General features: G+C 37.9%; 1 protein-coding gene across 1 annotated transcript in view; it reads right to left on the bottom strand.

The window, feature by feature from the left end:
* Positions 1-23,073, bottom strand: part of LOC118320938 (CUB and sushi domain-containing protein 1-like) — a 263,711-nt gene that overhangs the window by 113,015 nt on the left and 127,623 nt on the right. Inside the window, exons 11-20 of the mRNA XM_035652065.1 lie at positions 18,653-18,756; positions 18,216-18,328; positions 14,445-14,627; positions 14,097-14,282; positions 10,524-10,664; positions 7,760-7,881; positions 7,532-7,604; positions 5,923-6,061; positions 4,723-4,910; positions 4,381-4,569 (exon numbers count right to left, since the gene is read on the bottom strand). Of these exons, the coding sequence (XP_035507958.1) occupies positions 4,381-4,569; positions 4,723-4,910; positions 5,923-6,061; positions 7,532-7,604; positions 7,760-7,881; positions 10,524-10,664; positions 14,097-14,282; positions 14,445-14,627; positions 18,216-18,328; positions 18,653-18,756 (1,438 nt within the window). The remainder of the gene's footprint in view (positions 1-4,380; positions 4,570-4,722; positions 4,911-5,922; positions 6,062-7,531; positions 7,605-7,759; positions 7,882-10,523; positions 10,665-14,096; positions 14,283-14,444; positions 14,628-18,215; positions 18,329-18,652; positions 18,757-23,073) is intronic.

The raw sequence follows: 23,073 nt of genomic DNA on the forward strand, positions 1-23,073 counted from the left end.
TATATATATATATATATTTCCTTAAATCTAACAACATTCAATTTCTAACTGATGTTTCATTTTGAGCAAATGCATTTCTTATTAAACCTGCAATAACTGATTTACTTACTACTCATTGGATACATTGTTATTATAAAAATATTGATTAATGCCACTGACATAACCCTTTTCCTAACCTCACCTGAATTGTTTTTATTATCTAAAATGAACAAAGGTGATAACATTTTCATATAATGAACAGCTGAAAAATGTATTGTCCGGGGTCAAGATGTCATCAAATAATCACATTTGTGACGGAGGCACATATTAATGTTGTCTGTGTCCACAAGATACAGTATATAACATGCACTGAAGACTTAATGATGATTTCAGTTTGATTGTGTTAAATAAAAATGCAGGCTACAACTGTAGAGAGAGAAACGAAGGGTAAAGTCTAGAGATGCACTTACTGTACTGTTTGTTGAAAAAGAGTGAGAGATTGGTGAGTGAGAGATTGGTGTGTGTGCGTGTTACCAAATACCTAGCCACTACACAGAACCAGACCAATGATATGGAACAGGACAAACTCATTTGGGATAGAGCCGATTGGAAAATAGTCTAAGAGGGCTTGCGGTGCATTCAAGACTGTTGAACTAAGATAATATATTGACTCTTTGTTTCTATCTCACTGTGCCTCCATCCCTTTCAATTCTATTCATCTCAATTCAGTTACATTTAATTCAATTAAAGTCCTTCAAGGTGTTTGACTGGAATGGAAATAAAAAAAGGAGTGTTTTTCTCGCCTATCGAACAAACATCCCAGACAAATAACTGATCAAATACTGATAACATTTTTTTCCTCACTGTTAATGTCCCTCCTGTCTGATTGTTGAAGGTTTATATATATATTTTGGTGCACAAAAGTCCCTTTTAGGTTCTAAAATAAACACTGTGATGATTAATTTGGTGAACGATGACTAATAATTTGACTTTATAAAGACGGATGTTGCAGCTTCTCTTATTTCTTCATACTGCAGCTATTCCAGTGTGTGTTTGTAGAGAGCTGCTGTGTGTCCGCCTTTCCATCCCTATCTCCCTGTCTATCAATGTCTATCCCTCCATCTCATTCCATATCATATTTCAACAGAGCTGGAGTTGAGTAGCTGTGATGAGAGCCGCTCTCCCTCTCTCCTTCTCTCACTCTGTCTCTCTTTCTGACTAGCTCTCCTCTTTGTGTGTTGTTTTAACCAGCGCCAGTTTTTTCACACTCCCATCAGGATTCAGCTAAAACTAGGACACTGTCTGACTAAATGACCCTTGTTGAGGGATGCATGTGTGCACGTCTACGTGCGTATCTATTGTGTGTAAGAGTGCATACTTCAGTGTGTATGAATGATCTGTGGGTGAGAAGATAGGAGACTGTCAATGTATGTGCGCAAGAAAGTCTGAGCTGTATAACAATGCGAGAAAAAGAGAAGAATAAGAAAAGACTATTCATGACTCTAACAAAAATTTGAGGGGCAAATCAAAGTATAGAGTCCTTCAATGTTTAGAGAAGCAACATGAGACTGAATGCTAATCGAAAAGCAGATATAGAAAGATATGGCTTTAGAGAGGGGACAGGTAAATAGTGACAGATAGTATACAGATTTTAGCTATATTCTTCCTCTTCTTCCCTGCCTCCATGTTATTCTCTATATTTAATGATCTTCCTCTTAAAAGATTCCATGGCATTTTTTACTTTAAGGGATACTGTGACTTTGGTCACTTCTAACAAGTTGTTGTCTTGGCACCAACTGCTAGCTTTAAAATGTCACAGCACCCCTTCAATATTCTCCTTGACACATAAAAGAGCAGCCAGTGTTCTGCATTATCTGTTTGGTGATTTAGCTGACCTGCAGGAATAAGATGAGCGGTTTGGGTCCAACAGACATTGTGCCATTACTGAAAGGGGATGGTCTCGGCACGCCTGCAGGAGCACTACATGTCATTTTGATTCTTCTTTTACACAAAATATAGTCAGAATAATAAATTGGTGGTGTGGTGGTAGAAAAATGTTTGGCTTTCTTCTGTAAAAATGTTAACTGTGCCTTTGAGAAGATATTGTAAATAACTGTCATTAATGTGTGTGTATTAGTTGCTTTAAAGCACGACTATGGGAGTTTTTAAAGATGATTTCCTTTTTTTTTTTTTAAGTTTTTTCTGTTTTTGTGGGGACTTGCTCTGGCTTCCTCCCACAGCTTAAAAATATGCAGATCAGGCGACCTGAATGTATGAAACTGTCAATACAGTAGGTAGGAAGATAGTAAAGTAACAGAAACTGTAAATACATAATAATTATCTAATTAATGATGAATGCTATTGTGTAAATTATGACACATAATTTACACAATTCCTGTCCAATGATCTAAACACAAACTATAATACAGTATATTATATTCTAGTCAAGGCTTGCACCCCATTTTAGAAAAGTGTCATTCTGAAATACTGTCTTGTAATGTAACAGCTGTCTGGTGAGATGGCATGCTTGCCTGAAAATTGAAAATGTCACCGTGGCCGTTTAAAACTGCTTATGTTATATGGCTGATATTGTGAGATAGATTGCTTCGGTATGAACTCACTCCCAAGTTGAGACATCCTGACTTTGGCTTTCAAATTGGATTCTTTTCAATCGGCAGATTGAATCAGATGCTGTGTATTCATCTCCCATGATAGCATGAGCTGTGGGCAAACGCTGAATGGAAAGGCCTGTGAGTGGCCAGCGAGCATCTGTTTCAGTAGTGCCTATTGACCCTCATGATTTCACTGAGGCTGGATGTCCAACTTGGGCCATTGTGGTAGTGGGTACTGGAGTGGGGACTCATTGTACAATTAACACTATGGCTGCCAGTTACACCTAGTGAAATGGAAAAAGGTAGCAAGTGTGTATTGATGCAGATATAGTGCTTGAAAATGCTGTTTACTTATTTCATTTATATGTTGACAAAGCTCTATTGTATATGGAATATTTCTTGGACCTAATGTTTTAATTTGATCGTGTAAAGTTATTTGATACATTTGTATTGTGATATTTGGGTCAATAAACTAACTAACTACTTTATGACACTTGACCATCACTTATCTCACAGACAACAACCACACAGCTGGTGGCTTTCAAAAGGGGATTGTGAAAAATTATTTCTAGTGGACATTGCAACTGTGGCGAAGCCGAGGCACAGCTGTGTGTGAGCATGACACTGCTGCAGTGCTGGCCGCTCCCAGATCCTGCCTGTTTATTGCCAAATGTAAGCCTGCCTGACTACCATATGAAGTGACTTTTAACTGCATCTGCCTTGTGTCTTGTCTTCGTATGTGTGTTCCACTTCAAAGTGACAGCTGTCTGGCATCTTAATATCTTAGTCGCCATCAGGAAGGCAATTTATTTTTTAATAATTAAAAAAAATAATAATAATTTGCTAATACTGTAGCATTTATTTTCTTAATAGCTTGGTCTAGTTTTGCATTTTACAAAAAAGAGATTTGGAGATTGGTGCAGTGGTTTTTGTAATAGGCCTATCGCAAGGAGTTTATGGGTTTGAACATGCTGGAAACCTGGGGCCTTTTGTTCTCCTCCATACTTGTATGAGTTTCCTTTCGGATGTTCTCAAGACATGCATTACATTATTACCAACTCTAATTTGCTGGTAGGTGTGAGTGTGAATGGTTGTCTGTCTATATGTTGTAGCACTGGGACAGGAGACCTGTCCAGGGTGTACCGACCCAGTGTCATCTCCACCCCTCTGTGACCCTGTGATAAGCAGCTATAGGCTGGTTCTGATGGAAACAGCTAAATGAATGTAGCCATGGTCTAACAGACTGGAACATTTATCAATGTCCCACTGATACTCTGCAGGGCTGGATTCATTTCACTAATACCACACAGAGATATACATATACCGTAACTAAATTCAAGTTATAAACATCTATGAGGCACCAAAATGCCAAAACAGTAGGTTATAGCTACTCTTTCTTGCTGCTGTGCTTAGTTAAAAATTAAAATCATAATCTCTAAAATCAAGATTACTTAATTTGCCAAGCATAGGATTTGGTATTTAAAAAAAAAGGTGATTACACTGACCTGCTTTGCCATTTTGAATAGGATACTTCCAGTTTGTTTTTCTGTTTTCTTGACAAAGGTGTTATGGTGTCAATGACTTAAACGTTTCTTTGATGACCTAATTTTTACTGTTTCCTTTGTTTAGAGAGCTTTAAATTCCATGTGACATGTTTTCCAGCAAGGGACTGCCTTCCTCACATTATCACATAATTCTTGCTTTTAAATTCTTTGGAAATAGGGCACAAAAGGTTTCAGCCCAATATAGGTCTTCATTGAGAGTGCTAATATGAAAGAAAGATTCTCACCATCACAACTGGGAAGAGCGTGACTCCACTGATGATTCTGCTCACAAACAATTGGCTCCTGATCACTCAGTGTGTATCCTGGGTCACATGTAAATGACACACGGGAGCCAATGGAAAAGCTGCTGCCATGGCGACGACCATTGACTGGGATACCAGGATCGAGACAAGAGTCTGACTCCATTTTCACACCTGAGAATCACATCACACAATCACAAATGCCACAGAGTCAGGAGGGTGAGTGTGAATGTGTGTATGGATAATCGCACCAGCAAAACATTGTTGCCTGCCAGTAATTTATCCGCATCTACCAAACATTTATATCATTCAGTAAATCAAACTTACTTTCATATCTGATGCTGAAGCCTGCTGCAGAGCGGCTGTTGTCTGTGGTGAACAACAGGAACAGGACGTTAGACGTGGAAATCAGGAAATGAGGGGCTTGGGTGCCGTGGTATTCACCGATCAGGGGAGAGGATGTGGAGGGGCCATCCCTGATTTCTAGTGTGTCATAGTTGACTTCAGTCTGGAACCTAGACAGACACACAGGCACAAAGAAAAAACAACAACAAACAAAACCATGTGTAATAACCTGACATACACAAAGATAACATTTCTATGACTGGCATACATAATCTCTGTGCACGCTACCTCAAACACCAGTGGATGTAATGTAACTAAGAGCAAGTGTTCTTTGCTATCAACAGAACTACTGAATCAACAGACTGAAAACCTGTCTAGAAATATGCTATGCTAACTAACAAAAGTCCATCTGGCTGCCTATAAGTAACTGTATTTAAATAACCACGTAACCACCTTGTGTAACTAACTGGCTGAACAACTGACCTCCTTATCTGCCTGTACTTCAATCTGATTAATTGACTTGTTGACTGACTGAAAAATTACCTACAGTTGTGGCTGCAGGGCCCTCAGAACCAGAAGAGTACTGCTGGGTATACTTTTAACCATCAAATACAGCAATAACTGATTTAGAAAAAGGACCTCATATGAATGAACTGCCTGGTGGGATAGAAAACATAGAGTTGGAGTCCACTGACACACAGTCACAATCTGAATATCTAACCAGCTACTTGAACAATTAACTACCCTCTCAAGCAGACATTTGCATGCAATGCAAATGCTGAATCCTACATAAATGAAATGCCTCATAAGCGATGAAGATAACTTGGCCTTTACATCACTTCCCAAAAAGACAAACTTCAGCTATTGCAATTTCAGGCTACACTGCATCTGCTCGTGGCTTGTTTCCAGAAAAAAAAGTGCAAAAAGCCAACATTAATTATTTACAGCAGTAACTCGCCAACTACATTTATCTCTGACTAACTTATAATGATTCTGAAAGACTGACCAACTAAGAGACTGACTAACTTAATAATGTACTAACAGATAAACAAAAAGTGGGAAAATTACATACTTCATGATTATATTATGCAACAACCTGACTAATCTTCTGAGCAACTGATGAGAACATGTAAACAAACCTGACAAAACATCTCTCTATACTAACATAACCAAATCAGTTACCTGTCAAAGTGTATCTTCACAGCATGCTCTGGCTGTGCTTCAATCACCCACTGGCAGCTCAGAGAATCTTTATAAAAGGAGGGCCAACCAGGAGACAGCAGAACACCAGTAGGAGCTGTGAGATGGCCTCCACATGGAGCTACAGGGAAATAAACACACACACACACACACACACACACACACACACAGAAATTAATCACTTTTTCTTGTAACTGTGTTAGGGCATGAGCACACTGCTCATATTACATCAAGTTAGCAGATTCATCATCTGCTCAATTTATTTTAGCTCTCTAATCCTTTCTGAATTTCTAGATTTCATACATAAACATTTACCTGCGCCAACCTTGTGCAACCTTGTGCTACAGTAAACAATTTTGAATTGCTCATGTTTGAGAAAGGCTAATAATTATAGCATGATAACTTATAGGGGAATTCAAGTATATTTATGTGTCAAATGATGCCAAAAAATGTCTCCTCATTTCCCTGCAACTCAAAAGGCTGCAGGTGGCAAAGCTGCCAAAATCTCAATTAGGCTACATTAAAATGCAAGAATTAGCTGTAGTTAGATTTAGCTTCCATATCAATAAAAATAAAACGCTTTATAAATGTAACTTTATATTAGCTTTGCTTTTCACTGTTTCTTTCTCTTTTTTTCAGGATGTCCAGCACTCGCATTATGGTAATATACAGTAACAGCCTTGAGAAAACTTTAGACATGGAGTTCACGATCTGTATATTATCCGTTGCTCTTTCTACAATATATAATTTGCAATGGCTTATCTTTCAGACTCTTACCACTTTCTCTGTTCTTAAGTACCTGATACCTTTGCCCCTTTGAATGCTCTCCTAACTCCAGACTTTTAGCAAGCTAAAGGAGAAAATCACTTTTCTTTCTTTCACTTTTCCATCTTGTTTCTTTCACTTGTCCATTCTGTGCATACTGAAGCAGTGGTACTCAAGAATGGGTTGCACAAGAGAAAGTCATTCGAGAAATAAAACATAATTATCCTTCCCTCTTAAACAAGAGGGATAATATTTTCCCATACTCCATATTTAATAATGTAACAACCCTATTTAATTTGATAGTCTCCTCTATCCCATTTATTAACAACAGGCACCATTTGATAATGTCATTTAGACAATACAATCAAGATGGAGGGGATACAAAAAATACTGCAAATACTCACAGGCCAGTAGTTGCCATTGGCCTTTAAAAATTGTTGAAATGATGGCACATTCACTGTCCTTTTATTATAACTTCCACATATTAGCTTATCTGCACACTGTGGATACATCTCTGTGTATTAGAGTCTGCATATAATGAATGCATATCCCTGAATGAGTTTCAGCTGTATTGTGCCAATCTCATTTAAGATTATTGTTGAGAGAGACAGACGCATGCAAACAGGCTGAATACGTAAGTGTGGGGAGGCTAGAGGCTAAAGCAATTAGAAGAGAACATTTGTACACTTTCCAAGGTGTATAAGCACACTTAAGCTACATGGAGAGAGCCAAATAGCTGGATGTTTTGTCAACTTGTATCCTGGCAAGTGGGACACAGTCAATGCTCACACATAATGTAATGGTGTGTAACGGTATGTGTGTTTACCTTCACAGCGAGGTACAGCCGCAGACCAAACAACGTTTCCATCCTGGATGATGCAAGTGACCTGATCAGACCCCTGGAAATATGACATGAATGCATGATATTAAGGTATATAACCTATTTTAAGGTAGGGTAAAAACAGAGCAAAATACATTAGGATAACTACATAAGTAACTACTTTTGTAAATCACACTCTTTTATAGTAGATTTAGACAGATATCTGATTTTTACCTGTGTCCTGATGAATCCTTGGTCACAGCGAAAAGCCACAGAGCTGCCTAGCTGAAACTGGTCACCATACCTTTGACCATTAACAGGAACTCCTGGGTCATGACATTCATTCTGACCGAAGGCTGCAAAGAGAGAATGAAGACAAGATTTAAATGGGGGCCAGTAAACCAAATAAACGGTATGAAACAAAGGAAAATACTTAACTTAGCACAGAGAAAATGTAACAGACAAGAAAAAAGAAGCATGCGTATTTCCTATTTTCAACAACGTTCCCTGGTATTTCAATACCTGAAAATGTGTTCTACCACAGAAAAAACACTGCTGTATCACTGTCAGTGAAAGTGACATCTCCACAGATATGGAAATATGGGAATGGAATTATCTTCACATGGATTTTCAACCCTGTCATGTTTAGCTTATATTATCCTTATTCCAGAGATTAACCTGATCCCACCCGGAGTACACACCCAATGATTGGACATGTCTCAGGTTGATTAGCTACTGATGGAGAGCAAATGAGAGCAGACAGAGAAAGAGACAGATTGATAAAAAAACGAGAGCAAGAGAGGAAGTGGCAACACATGTACATATTTTACATAGATGAACACATTTGCATACACATATGGCATAGAAAGACCAAAGGCATACGTAGAAAATAACCATGCACACATTCACACTCTTGATATAATAGGAACGGGAAAGACTGGGAGGCATAAAAGAGGACAGAGATGTATACATATATATGAGAAAATACAGAAAATGAGAATACACAAAATATTCAAATTATACGTGTAAACTCGGGAGGGAGCAAAGTGTGTTTTTCTTGAATCTTGGTTTCTTCCCACAGACCAAGTGGATTTTGGTGGTATTTTGAGCCAATTGTTACAACCTTAGACCAGGTAAGCAATGCACTGTGATGTGGCTTTTTGCATTTAGGTAATTTAAATTGTGGTTTTGTTCCTTGCAGTATATATTAAGTGTTTGGTCTAATTCAAATACTAGCATTGATAACCACAGCCAAAGTAAATCTTAAGACATGGCACCCATAAACCTGAAATTTAGCTTGACTATGACTTTAAAGTAATATATTAATAACACATTAATATCACTTTTTTTTTCTTCTGAACAGTCTTTGGCTCCCAATGGACTGCTCTTTGCATATAACTGTGCAGTCTGGTGTGTCAAAGTTCATATTTGAGTTTCTAATATTATTCATATAAAAGGATACTGATATACCCACAGCAACACCAATCAATATTCATAATGCATTAAAATGTTAATAGACCAAATTACTGAAACAGCACAAAGATGCCTGATCTTTTGTAAGTCCCAATGTAGAATGTATGTGATCAGGCATTCAAATTACATTCTCCAAAAGTTTCTAACTATATGAATGTAGTTAAATAATTGTCTTTCTTTATGAATATGAGTTTTTATCTACACTACCTTGTTTTTTATTGTTGACATTAAAAACATTACATAATAAATCCAGGAAAGGGGGAGTATGAAAGTGATTTATGTATTTGTACATTACCTTTAGAAATGTTTGTTAGTGACTCTAATGGCCTATTTTTGCTGCCAGTGATGCATCAAACCTTTCAGTTGTGTTAGTATTAGGCAGTGACAGATTTGCCATCTAGAAATTGGGCAAATGCCAGAAGGGTCGCCTGACTATGGGCTGCTTGGGCCGCTCAGAATGGGTCATCCACTCAGTAAGCAGCCCATTATACAAAAACAAGAGTAAGAGAGCCCATTTTGATTATACACCAGCTCATATCCCCAAGATCCTCAATCAAGTTAAACTATTAGTCTGAAGCCATAAGACATACAACAATAATGATAAGATAAACAAGGTTGGGTTTGGCTGGCTGCATGGCTATTTTCATGAAGCTGACACGCTCCTCAATTGGGATATTGGTGGGCCGTTCAAAAAGTCAATTTTTCGTTCCCAGTTCGATTAGTGTATGGGGAATTAGGAAAAGGTGAGCCCATATCCTCTATTGAAAACATACTGTGTGTTGCAACTGAATTGGATCATATACAACTGACTCTTCTGTTTTCATCTCTCTGTAGGATCATATACCAGTACAGACTGCTGTATCTTGTAAGAAGCCCTTTCTTTTCTATTCTGAGGAGCTGACCTCATCTGCTGCTCATGTTTTCTGCTGTCATTTTTAGATCATTGAAGAGTTTTCTGCTATGAAATCTCCATTGTAACTGCTCTGGAAGTATCTCGAATGTGATTTCACTCTAACATGTGACTGGGTATCTAGGAATAAAGGAAATACACCAGTACACAACAAAACTGGCACACAAATGAATGCCACATCACAAATAATAGTTTTTAGTTTGATTTCAGTGCAAGTGATTCTACACTATCAGATCAATTCAAAGATGTTCAAGCAAACTAGACTATAGACTAGACTATAAACTACATTAAAGTCAAACACACAATTTTGAAAGAGAGGTGATGGGTCTCTTGTTGAATACTCTGGCAATGTTAGACATTGACACCATTTATGATACTCAGGTAATGATGAATGTGAAATGCACTATGCAGAAGGACTATGGTAAAACCTCCAACTTACATAACTTACACTGCATTATGCTCTCATGACGATATTTTGCAAATAATATATTTTGACTTAATCAGTGGCAATGCTCAAGTTGTGTAAGTTTTACACGTAAGTAAATCTAACTGACAGCCATATATACAGAGACAAAGACAGACAGAGAAAGAGGTAAGTAGGTAAAAAAAACATACTGGTGTAGCTGATATTGAAGCCTTTTCCAGTATTGGAATGATCAGACTGAAATTCCAGTCTCATGATGTGTCCATTCGAGGCAATCTGTGATGGAACATCTTTTCCAGAGAACGTCCCAAATGTTGTTGGTTCAGACAGACCTAAAATAGAACAGAATTCAGACAAACTTTTAGAGACATGTTTTAATGGTGCTTATCTAATTCTGTCTGTATTACATTAGGCCAAGGACACACTTGTGACTCCTGTGAAAAATAAAAACAAAACACCCCAAGTAAATATTATAGTTATTGTTTAGTTTCCTTCCACTTCTAGTGATTGACTCTGTTTAGTATAAAAATCACAAGACACAGAGAAGTGCAACAATTCATGTATATGAATGTTTCTGTAGTACAATATTGTTTCATGAACCATCTCATTGATGAAACTGATACTGAATCATGACCATTTAAACTGAAATCAAATTTAATCACCTAGCTGATAGCTGGCTCTAACTTTATTTCTAACTTAACAGACAAAATATACAGTCAGTGACCTGAAAAACATAGACTCCTGTTCAGTACAGCACTGGACCAGCTTTAGCACTAATAACAGCTTCCACATGTCTTGGCAGTGACTCAGCAAGGGACCTGCTGTCTTCTGGTGTCGACAGAAACCAGACAAGCATCAATGCTTCATATAACAGCCAAAGGTTGATATGTAGATGCTCTTTTCTACAGATGCTGCATTTCAGTGAATCCAAAAGAGAGCAATATCAGGGGATTTTTTTGGTGTCCAAGTCCTTAACGTTATTTCACCTGAATGTGTCTTGAACCATGCATTCTTGGGCAATTCTGTCACCATGGCTGGGAGCATTATCTTGCCCAAAGTACCCATCATCCCCTTGGGGATACATGATTGCAATGAATGGCTGTAACTGGATGCTATGTCAAGGTGTGCTCTGGCATAAAGACATAGCTCTGTAGCCATTAAAAGACCCACTGTATACCAATTGAATGGCCCGGAAACCATTACACCTCCCCCACTGGCCTGTACAGCTGTAACCATGCATCACCTCATTTCTGTCTGAGACATTTCTGTCACAGCATAGGAGCATTTACTGCAACAAATGGTTATACACTTATGTTTGGCAGAATACACTCTGCTCTTGAGGATGCTCCCCAATGATCCAACCGGCAGTGACAGAGTCAGTGGGGAGCACAATAAAACCCTGAAGGGCTACACAGAACAGAACCCAGCAGGCCCATATCAGTGAGATATGGAGGATACATAATGCACCAGGAAAGAAATGTCATACCCCACATATGGTAATAAGACACTTCAGGAGGACAGGAGCACAGGAGGAGGCTGAGGTGGTTGATGGATAAATCAATCGTCACAGCCAGTAACAGCAGTTTGTAGCAGGTAGAAATAAACAGATCAACCACCAGCAGCAGAGTAAGTGAGAAAGATTGTAAAATCATAAAGACCACCTTATTGTGTTGATTGAATGTGATTGGAAATTTATTTTAAGTGTGATTGGTGATTATAAATGTCAACGGATGCTGAAAAGCTATTGGCATGCACAACTTCAGTTCACTGCCAGAGCTAAGACAATGCTTGTTGTTGTTGATGGCCCACCAGGAGTCTGGCAGATTGGTGCTGCAGCAGGAACTGTGATTCATCAGAAAACACCTGCAGTTTTGCATGGGTAGGAGAAGCAGCACTGTGATTATTCATTATGGCCTTTTCCCACCCGACACTTTCTGTGTTCATTCACTAAGGGCCATCTACCCTCATGCCAAATGGTTTGATTTGTGATTCAAACAAATTCAAATCAACAATCTTTAATTCCACTATAGAAAAACCATTCACATATGGATAAAATGTGTATATATTAAGTTGTATTAAGTTAGATGCAAGTTACATGCAATGACATATGCAATCCTTACTTAGATTCAGACAGATACCTAAATTCAGTGTGTGATATTCTATTGAGCCAGCTGATAATGTGATGTTATTATACTGTATTTGTTGTTTATTAGCTAGTTCAAGGGCATTTTCAATATCAGATTCAGATTCAGATATCAGATTATACACTCTAGAAACATTTACATCTTATAATAGTTTCAAGATTATGGTATTGATAATGGCTGAAGATCATTGTATTGACACTATTTTACATTATTCCTGAACTTTCAAAAATGTCATCCAGTCCCTTTCCATAATAGAGGGCAACCGGTATGATCCACTGCAGCATGTTTTTGATTACACTGTTAAGTACACACACTTAATTGAAAATAATATTCAAAATCCCCTTTTGAAACCAACTACAAAAGGTGCAATGAAAGCAGTGTGTTTGACAACCCTGTAAGAGACAGAACATGAGCTTTGAGAACACTTCAGTAATAAAACTAATCTGAAATGGGGATTCTTCACCAGCACTCCCACATAAAGTTTTATTTTTATTTTCTCCTTGACTTGTAGTTTTGGATCCCATGCACTTAGACACAATTAAGCTACACAGTGACTGAGTTATAAAGAGGCAGTCTCTTTGTTCTTCAGCCCTCCAAAAGCTCTTTCACTTGTTCATTATTGCATTGATAGTCAAGAGACCAGGAGTGGGGAGAGAATGAACGTGACAATAGTCGAAAGAGTGACAAGTTCCTACATTATCTTATCTAAGAGAAGAGATTTAGACAAAAGCCTTTTGTAACTATCTATCGCTATGTTATCTTATATTAGATGGCAACAATGGCTTTCTGATTATGTTAACCATTTACTGTACATGGTGCTCAAAAGCGTACCTTGTATGTAGCTTTATTAGATTTTTTGCGCTGGATTTCATGCTACAGTTTCCAAGCTCAGGAGATTTATGGTTTATTACTATGGTTGCTCTGTTCACTTTTGCTTGTCATTTGTTTGTATTTCAATGTTCTATTATCCAGGAATAAAAAAGAAAAGAAAGTCATGAGTCTCAATGTCACATAAAATCCTTGGTGCATTTGGGTTTTTCTAATGCAGAATCTTATTGCATTGGGATGCAGAATTATTTTCTTCCTGGACTACAGCCTCTCTTTTTTTAATGTATGCATTTTTAAAGGCATAATAGACGACTGTAGATCACCACATTGTCAGCAAAGCTACAAAACCGTTGATAGTAAGTATCGAATTGTTTTACAAACTGTTATACGCAACAACTTTAATTTCAGTTTGCCCAGTGCTACAGCACTAATTGCCCAGCAACTTTTTTCAAAATGCTGCTACAAAATAACATCCCTGCAGAAAGACAGGTTTGCAACTAGTCAATTAACTTCCCTAAACTTCATTTTTAATGACGAGCTAGTCAAACCAGGGCTTTACTTGATCCAGTTTAAATCAATAACCTTTATTACAATGAGGAACAGCGATCTAATGCAATCTGAAATTCTCTTTACCAACTGGATTGGACCCCAAAATTATTTTACTATTTTTAAGTTGTATACACATGCCCATCCACTTTTAAGCAATAAATGATTTGCATATTCATATTCCAAGGTCTTAATTTAATTTAGTTAACTTTTCACAATTATGGTGAAATATTAAAATATAATTACCTTCATCTTTGACCACCAACCAGTCAAACTGTGGCTCCAGGTCAAAGTCAGAGAATAGGAGATGAATGCGGCTCCCCGGTTCCGAGATTATCAACCACACGCAGTTCAGGTTATTCCCATACTCCTCTGGGTAGTTTGGAGACAATATAGTCCCTGATGGAGCCGTGAAGTTGAAGAAACATGAGACTACAAACAGGAAGGAACAAAGGAAGAAAGGCAGGAAGGAAAAAATAATAAGTTGATCAGTAATTGGGCAAGAATGAAAGGCACAGACAGATAGAAATATATAACACAAAGTAAGAGAAAAAAGATAATACAAACACCTACAACAAAAATATGTGTACTTACAGACACAACTTGGTTTATTGCCTGACCACTGGTTGTTGTGCTGGCATGTGATAGTTCTCTCTCCCACTAGCTCAAAGGCCGACTGGCAAAAGAAGGTCAACACGTCACCATGTTGAAAGCGATCACCACTACGCCGACCAAATGCCGGCACCCCGGGATCACCACAGCCTCCTCGTTCAATCTCTGTAACACACACGGCACAGACAATGTTTTTATTCTGATAATTAATGTCAACATGTGACATGGTGACATTCAGATAAGGGGTTGTCCGTTGTTTGTGAGGTGGGGTTAAATGGCAATTACGTGCATACATTGATTTTCAGATAATAAAATCTGAACATTCGGTATGTGCAACAGCATTTTGGATACCTGATATTGATGCATGTGCTGTAGATGTGTGCTACATCACTCTCTATGTCAATGAACTTGAACGCTAGATTTGTGTGACGACCTGTGTGAGAAGTGACTGCTCTAAAACAACAATGGTGACTGCTGAAGAGGTTAGTGTAGATGCTGCTAGCTTCAGTTATATCAGTATTTTTCCATTGACAGAAGAGCAAAGAACAGCACTGAAGGCTTTTATCAATGGAAAAGATATTTTTACTCTTCTCCCGACGGTAAGGGTTTGACAATGTTATATGGTGTGTTGATCTGATGGGTTGAAGTTTGCCTGTGATAGATGGGGATAGACAGATGGTTTATCCAACCGGTTGACAAATGGTTAGAACTGACAAATCTTGAAAGGAGGACTAGCAGCAATGTTGATATGGCTATGTAGAGCACAAAAAACAATGTCTATATTTTACATGGCTGTGCTAGGAAATTAAATATAACCCATGAGAAATTCTTTTTATTTTTTCCCTTCTCACAGTTAATTGTCATCAGGGTAATTGCAGTGTAATTCAGCTTTAATTGTGAAAGGCAAAACAATAAGTGGAGGCACACAGGTAGCAAACACACACTGATCCATGTGTACTCTTGTGTTAAGGAGCCAGCAGGAGGTTAAAATAAAAGACAGCAACACGATGTTTGACACATTGTACAAAATACAACTGCTTCCCATACACACATTTTCAGACACACGTGTCGTTTCTCTGCTGTCTTTATCTTAATCTATTTGTTTCTGTCCTCCTTTCAGATGGTCTCTGTCCTTCTCTCCCACTGTGCTCTTTTTTTTCTTATCGCTCTTGCTCTCTCAATCTGATTCAATACACTGTGCTTTATTGGCATGAGTGTCACATTAGCAGTACTGCCAAACTGGCCTGCAATCATATTCCATTCATTTTGTCATTCATTTTTTTATCCCTTCTTCCCTTAATGGCAGTTTGTTTTTATCCACTGCTCTTCCCTCACTCGCCTCCTTTAAAATTTGACATTCTACCAGACGTCTGTCATCTTGTAACACATGCTCCACCATGCTCCTGGATTCGCTTTGGGCAAATACATCTCAAGGTGAGCATTGTATGTGTGTGTATGTCTTCTACACTTTTACTATCTGTTGGGATAGAAGTGCGCCCCACAAGAATAGAATACTCAAACAAGTGGCAGGCGCGCGTGTCTGTGTGTGTGTGTGTGTGGCCCACAGATAGCTGTCACACAGCTGACGAGTGTCAGGATGGATATCAGCGATCTTGAGCCCCTGGTAAGTCTGTCATTATGGTGGTAACTCCCTCTCTCACTCATTCTTTGTTCTTTTTTTAATTTGTTCTTTCTCTTTCTTCTTTTCTGTCATTTTTTTACTTTCTTTTTTTGTAACTTTTTAATAGTTTTACTGAAGTGCAGAATGTAGATAAAATACAACAAAAAAACACGGAAAATAAATATGATCAAATGTTATTAAGCAAAAGAAAGAAAATAAATACACTGATGGATATTTAAGGGGTTCTGTTTGTCTGTTGGGGTGGATGGAATTGAACCCGATGCTCTATGCCATTCCTGTGTCGGACCTCTTGTCCAGCTCAACCTGTCCTGCGCAGCCTGACGTAGCTTCCGTCAAAAAAGGACTTGATGCATATTTGAAGCTGAGCCGAGTGGGGAGCCACATGGAGTTGATTCTGAAACACCATTACGAAACTCTTTTGTGGTTTTATCCAACTGCCTGTGTAAAACTGGAGTATACTGTACTGTAAAATACTACCAAGCTACTCTTTTCACAACATTAATCTTTTGCATTTTGAGGTTGAGTTTTGTAACAGCTAAGTCGAGTCAAAATAAAGGTTTTAAATCTACAATAAGTCAACCAGTATCGTATCCAGATGCACTACTTGTGCATACTGGTACCATCAATTCTAGAGAGGAATCTTATAGACATTTAATGCTAATTTGCAGTCCTTTGATGAGTTAAAAAATGAATACATTATTTACATCGTTACTCTTTTCACAACCAATTGCCATTAGCCTGAAAACCTGTGTGTGTTTAGGATATTAACACAAACTCTCTCTTAAACATGCACACACATAAACACAGAGCTACTTTGATTAACAAGTGTAACATGACAGCATTCAAAAGGCAAGACAGCTACACACACACGTGCTGGGTTTTCCTGCAGGGCTGAAAACCTAAGCACTCTCAGGGGGTAACACTGATCAAAGCGGGTAACATAGTGACATTATACAATGTGACAGCATCACATACATACATGCAAGGGCACAGACAAAAAACACACCAGAGGCGGTTGTTCAGTTATCCTGGGGAAAATCTAAAACTACAAGATCATCTTGAGGTCATTAAGCACCGTTTTTTTTCTCCATTTTTTCCAGTCTTTTTTTCTTAATTTCATATTGTCATATTTCTTGTTGTCTTAAAATGTAATATATATCAGATAACTAGTGTTTCTGACTACTTAAGCTAAGAGAGGGAAAAGGCCTTTACTACTGTTAAGGCAAATATTAAACACACCAAACCATTTTAATTGTTAAATCAAGGTCTGCACCATCTTAACCTCATGTTGAGCCAAATAAACTTTGTAACATGATGTTTACATGTTGCTTACACTCACAGTTTCTGTAGCTACACTGTGCTGAATCCCTTGAACAGTAACTGACCCTGGACAACAGTGTCAGCAACATCATTGAATCAAACATAGCTAAGCAGAACCAAGAGCATAACCTTCATCCTTCTCACTTTCTCTCTCCCTCTTGCCCTCTCACACTCCCTCAGTTGATTTCTGCTAACTTAATTTGTCATTTTTTCTCCTTCTGTCCCACTCTGTCAATTTCTTGTTGTCCCCCTTCCCCTGTCTCTATGTTTATCAAGTTATCTCTCTCTCTCTCTCGCTACCTGTCTTACCTCTTTGTCTCAAGTGAATTCAATTTAGTTACTGCATGGTAAGATACTGTATGTAATCAAATATATAAATGGATTATTCCAAAAAAGTATTTAGAGGAACATCTATATTTCTCCCTCTCACCTTCACTCACTGTCACAATCTTTATCTCTATATCAGTGTCAGCTTTGGCATAATATGAAAAAATAACCAAGCAAAACGATCAACTGATTGACTCATAATTCATTTATTACCTTCCTGTAATGCATAGTCGCACACACACTCACATGTATACACAAGGACAGACAACAGTTGTATTTACTCCTGAATCCCCACGTCAGCAACGCCATGACTTTCACACTCCATTATGTGAGTGTATATAAGCTATGTCTATTTGTGTGTATGTGTGTATGTGTTTCAGAGACAAAGAGAAGGAGAGAGAATGAAAAGTGTGGCTGAAAAGTTTAATTTAAAGCTGTTGTATTCATTGTAAAGGAGGCCATACCTTCATAGACCGCCTTGAACCCAGCTGAGCCGATTGTATCGTCTGACTGCAGGTGTAGCCACATCTGATTGGACAAGCTAACGATGAGGTCAGGGACACTGGAACCAGTAAGTCTACACAAAAAAACAAACACATGAAAGAAACCATTGATAGGCATTACTGGCTAAAATAACAGATGTATAATCTATTATTGCTATACAGCGTTGTTGTTGAGCTCTGTAAAAAAAAAAAAACACATTCCTCTTGTACCCCATAGAGTTTAGTGAACCAAAAATTCCATCAAAACATCATAAATTGATAATGCAATCCAATAATGTGTATCTACTGGACAGCATCCATATGTCTCCAATTGTTTCTCTGATTGCCACCATTATGTTCTATACCATTGCATGTCAATATTACTATATTATAGGCCAGAAAATATAATTGGTGCTTACACATAGAGTACCCTCCGAGTGTCTCCTATCTTCCCTCCATCTCCCACAGTTAGTGTGTCATATCCTCTTTCCAGGTCAAACTCCTCAAATGACAGCTTTATCACCTAGAAGAAAAGAAAAGCAAACATTAAAGCATTTTATAAACACAGATGCGGAAAGGTGAGAATACAGACAAAAACCAGTGAGAGATTTTTTATCAATTACTGCAGGGATGGTCTCGTGATTTCTTACCCCTAAAATGTATATATAGTATTGAAATGGGAGTTCTGATTTACAAACAACTGCCCTCGATCAATGAAAGTGCACTTCAGGTGAAATACATCCATTATAAAATATCGTTTTGTAAACAATAAATATCTTTTTAGAAAAAACCTCATGGCCGCTGTTATGCTTCATGCTATGAAGTCATATTTAATTACAGCACAGCGGACAATAGGAAGCAGGGTTTTACTATCCCAGATCAAACAGCTCTAAAGTTTTACATTTTTTTCACAATGCAGGGCTTACCTTCATGAGTGGAACAATGGTGCTGCACTAACACAATCTCAGTAGTACTTTGTTCTACAGTACATGAATAGATTGTTAAATGTGCATTCACATTCAGTCTTCAAAAATAACACACAAAATACTCTGAAAAGTCATGAAACTTATAGCTCATGATCATCAAACCCAGGTATTCTTGGGGACTCATGGTATGCCAGAAAGTGAAATGAATCGTGCAATGAGGAAAATGAATAATCGGCCAATAAGATGGCATTCACCAATATCAGTGTCCGTTTATCTGTTGTGTCGCATGAACTTTGCGCTGCCTAAATGTTGGTAATTTCCAACTCAGATATTGGAAAAATAATCAACTCCGTTCTCCAGCACTGGCACAAATTGCACGCAAATATATGCTCCATGAAGCAGCACGGACCCTGAGCGCCTGTTCAGGTCTGCATCCCACATCTTTGATGAGAAGAGGAATAGACTGAGCTGTAACAAGGCAGAGATTCTTATCGTCATAAATTTCTTTGTTTCCCAGGCACAAACGGGTGATTAAATAACAACAAAAAACATCTGCCAATTTGCTATTTTTAACATTGGTATTGGTATCGGCCCAGAACTTCCCAATCGGTGCATCCCTAGTGATACAGGAGTTTGGAGCCATGTTCTCCTTGTAGCAGGAAACAACAAATGTGGGAGGAAATATTCTAAAACGTTAGTTTACTAATGATAAAAGCAGCATGAGAGAGAGACAACCAATGTTCTTGGCTGTGACCATCCTCTTATTTAATTAAAGCTGCTATGCCAAAGGTATAACTATTAATTTGACAATGACATATTAGTTTTTGAAAACAATTAATTTTTTAATGAAAAGGAACAGAGCGAAAGAACAAAACTAAAACTGAAAGCACCCTTACATTTATCTGCCAGCATCCTCCTTTACATTCATAGTTGCACAAATCACTTCTGGGAGTTACGCACACTGCATCTCGCAAACACCCTTCTGCTGTTGAGCTCTGAGAAATTGAGTGTTAAAGGCCTTACTTGCAGGCACGTTCGTGGCTGTAGTTTCATGCATACAGCACTTGATCATCAATCTACTATGCGCTCTAAAATGCAGTAATACTGGTATTCTATTATTTGCTGCTTGTCCATTATTTATTAGTTGTAGATCATATCCCTGACAGAATGGGACATGGCAGACTTCTGCTGTGTTCAGAAAACCTCTAAGAGAAAAGTATTCTATAAAAGTATTGTATTAGATGACTAAAATGAACCATGCACATGCGATGTTGTGAATGAGAATCCATTACACGGTAATCAAACTACAGTGAAGAACAACTTTACCACAGGTGATGGGTAGAAAGCATTTCAACACACCAGAATCAGCAATGCATAGTTAAGCCTTTGGCCATGCTTTGTCAAAAATAAAAATGGCTAATGTTAAATAATGTAAAAGCATCTGAGGGATTAACTACCATAATGACAGGAATGGCAAAGAAGCCACATATAACTGTATAAATCTGTATTCCTACATGTTTGAATGCACCAATGCACCATCTCTAAAACAGTAAAAACTGATATGCAAAAAGGCTAATATTCAAAAGGAAAAACATTTTTATTTTTACCATCAGAAACTTACATTCAAGATGCAGCTCAATAAATATGAGATTCTTACTTGTGCAAAGCATTTTACTATCTTATTATACACTGAATGTTGCACCCTCTGGCAATGTTTAGTCTTTCCAGAATGGCTACAAATAATGGGGAAAAGATGCAAAACAACATTGTGAGGTATTAACTCCTGGCTAACAACAAATCACAGGGAGCATTAATAAACCATTGTACTTTATGTGTTTTTGTATTAGCCTTTTCCACTCTCTAAGAAGGACACATGGCTTTCTGTAGATTTTTTTAAAGATACATCATCATCAATGCTAAAATCTTCAGATATTTCTTACCCATTTTCTAAGGACACAATATTTTATCCATCAACAGTAGTGCTGATCACGTCAACTAGGGATACAGAAACCATTTCTTGTCCGTCAAACTCTTAGTTTGATAACTATTTTAACAGACAGTTAAAGACCAGTGCCAATTGGTTGTCACAAGTACAAACAGTAATAGACTTTTACAGGCATACATGCAGTCAAGCTGAAATTAAATTGCATGTTTTTTCTGCTACAGCAGACACATCTTGGTCCTGTGCTTTCTTTTCCTCAAAAAATCAATTCCCAAAATGAAGAAATATATGTTTTGTATTTTGGGATTAAACATGGGCACAGTGCCAGTCCACTCAGAGGCTTGGAGACTTAAGGAGCATTACTAATGAGTTATGTGTGTCTTCCTTTTAATTCTGAAAAAAAAAATGCATTTGAAAACTACTTAAAGAACCAGAGTGTAGGAATGCATGGCAGAGTGGTCAGTTGCAGATTACAACACTCTTCTCTCACCCTCATGGCAGACTCCATAAAAGATATATCTACAGGGTAACATTATATCTACAAACAATGTTGAATCGCCATGTTTGGCAGGAAATGTGGGTGGAGAGCGGGGATGGCATGCAGCAAAGGGCCACAGGTTGGATTTGAACCTATGGCCGCTGCAGTAAGACCTCAGCCTTGGTACATAGGTCACCAGCTCTACCAGGTAAGCTATAGGGCACACCTTTATGGAGGATTTTTAACTGTAAAAAGCATGATTCTTGTCATTTTAGTGGTGGTTTCAATCTAGCCACGTGAAACCAAAAAGAGTAAAAGGTGATATTGAAGACTGTATGTGTGTTTGTGTCAGAAAAGTTAAAGTCATTTTACCATTGTACAGAAGCTTGTGGTCTAAAGGGAGTGAAGCTGAACAAAACCAAAAACAGACTGGTTTTCCTTGTATCCGTGTGTTTTTGTGTCTCCATGTGTGTTTTTGTGTCTGTGTGTGTGATGGAGGTGTTTTTCTTAGGTGTATCTGTCGTAACAACTGAAGCAGAATGATGTTTAGGTAGGTGAATGTGTGAGTGCAGTTTAGCTGAGTTTCTGTTCCTACATATCCCTGTCTTTATTTATATGTTTGTGTGTATGTGTGTGTCTAGACAGTCAAGGCAGATTGCATAGTAACAGCAGACCTAAAGGAACAAACTGAAGTGTTATCACACTAAGGTCATTAGCAAGAAGCTCAGTGATGTTCAATAGATCCAAATGGGCCTATTTAGAAACACATTAAGAGCAGCCTGCAATCCCAAACTACATTAGATTAGCTTCTTTATTTTCAACAAAGAAAGAAAGGAAGCAACCACAACAGGAAGTGTAATCTAGGCCTTTACAAATCTTCAACTAAGACAAAGTGTTGACAGTAAACACAAATGTGCTTTCAGTCTAATGACTCAAATTCTGAATTTCTTTTCTATTGACTCCATTACATTATTTAGCTTTAGTTCCTGCAGTACTTACAGTATTTCAGGACAGAGATTCTCATGTTCAAATTTGGTACCGTACAGGTCCAAGAAAAAAAAGAAAAAACTGTTTTTCTGTTTAAGGGTGGATGCTCTTTGAAGGGATAAGTGAAGCGTTATCACTTTGAGGTCATTAGCAAGCAGCAGAGCAGCTAAGAGCAGCTCAATAGGCTATTTAAACATTAGGAGCAGTGTGCACTGCAAACCTATAGTGAAAGACCTTCAGTCAGTCAAGCCAGTAAAGTTATGAATTTTAGGGTCTCCTCAGGGCAGAAACTGATGGTAATCTTTCTGTTACTGTAATCCTAAAGTCATAGCAGATATGTATGTCCCACTCAAATCAAACAATCTAAGACAAACATTTGCTGGTTAGTTTCAGTCAACAATACATGCAATGCACACTGTACCCATTCAGTCTACCTGAACAGTAATGCAGAACAATAATGGTTTGCATGCCCAACCCGAGACGCCCCAGAAAAAAAAAAAAAAAAAA

The sequence above is a fragment of the Morone saxatilis genome, unplaced genomic scaffold (assembly GCF_004916995.1).
Source record: "Morone saxatilis isolate NCDOM2014 unplaced genomic scaffold, NCSU_SB_2.0 Contig11, whole genome shotgun sequence".
Taxonomy (NCBI): domain Eukaryota; kingdom Metazoa; phylum Chordata; class Actinopteri; family Moronidae; genus Morone; species Morone saxatilis.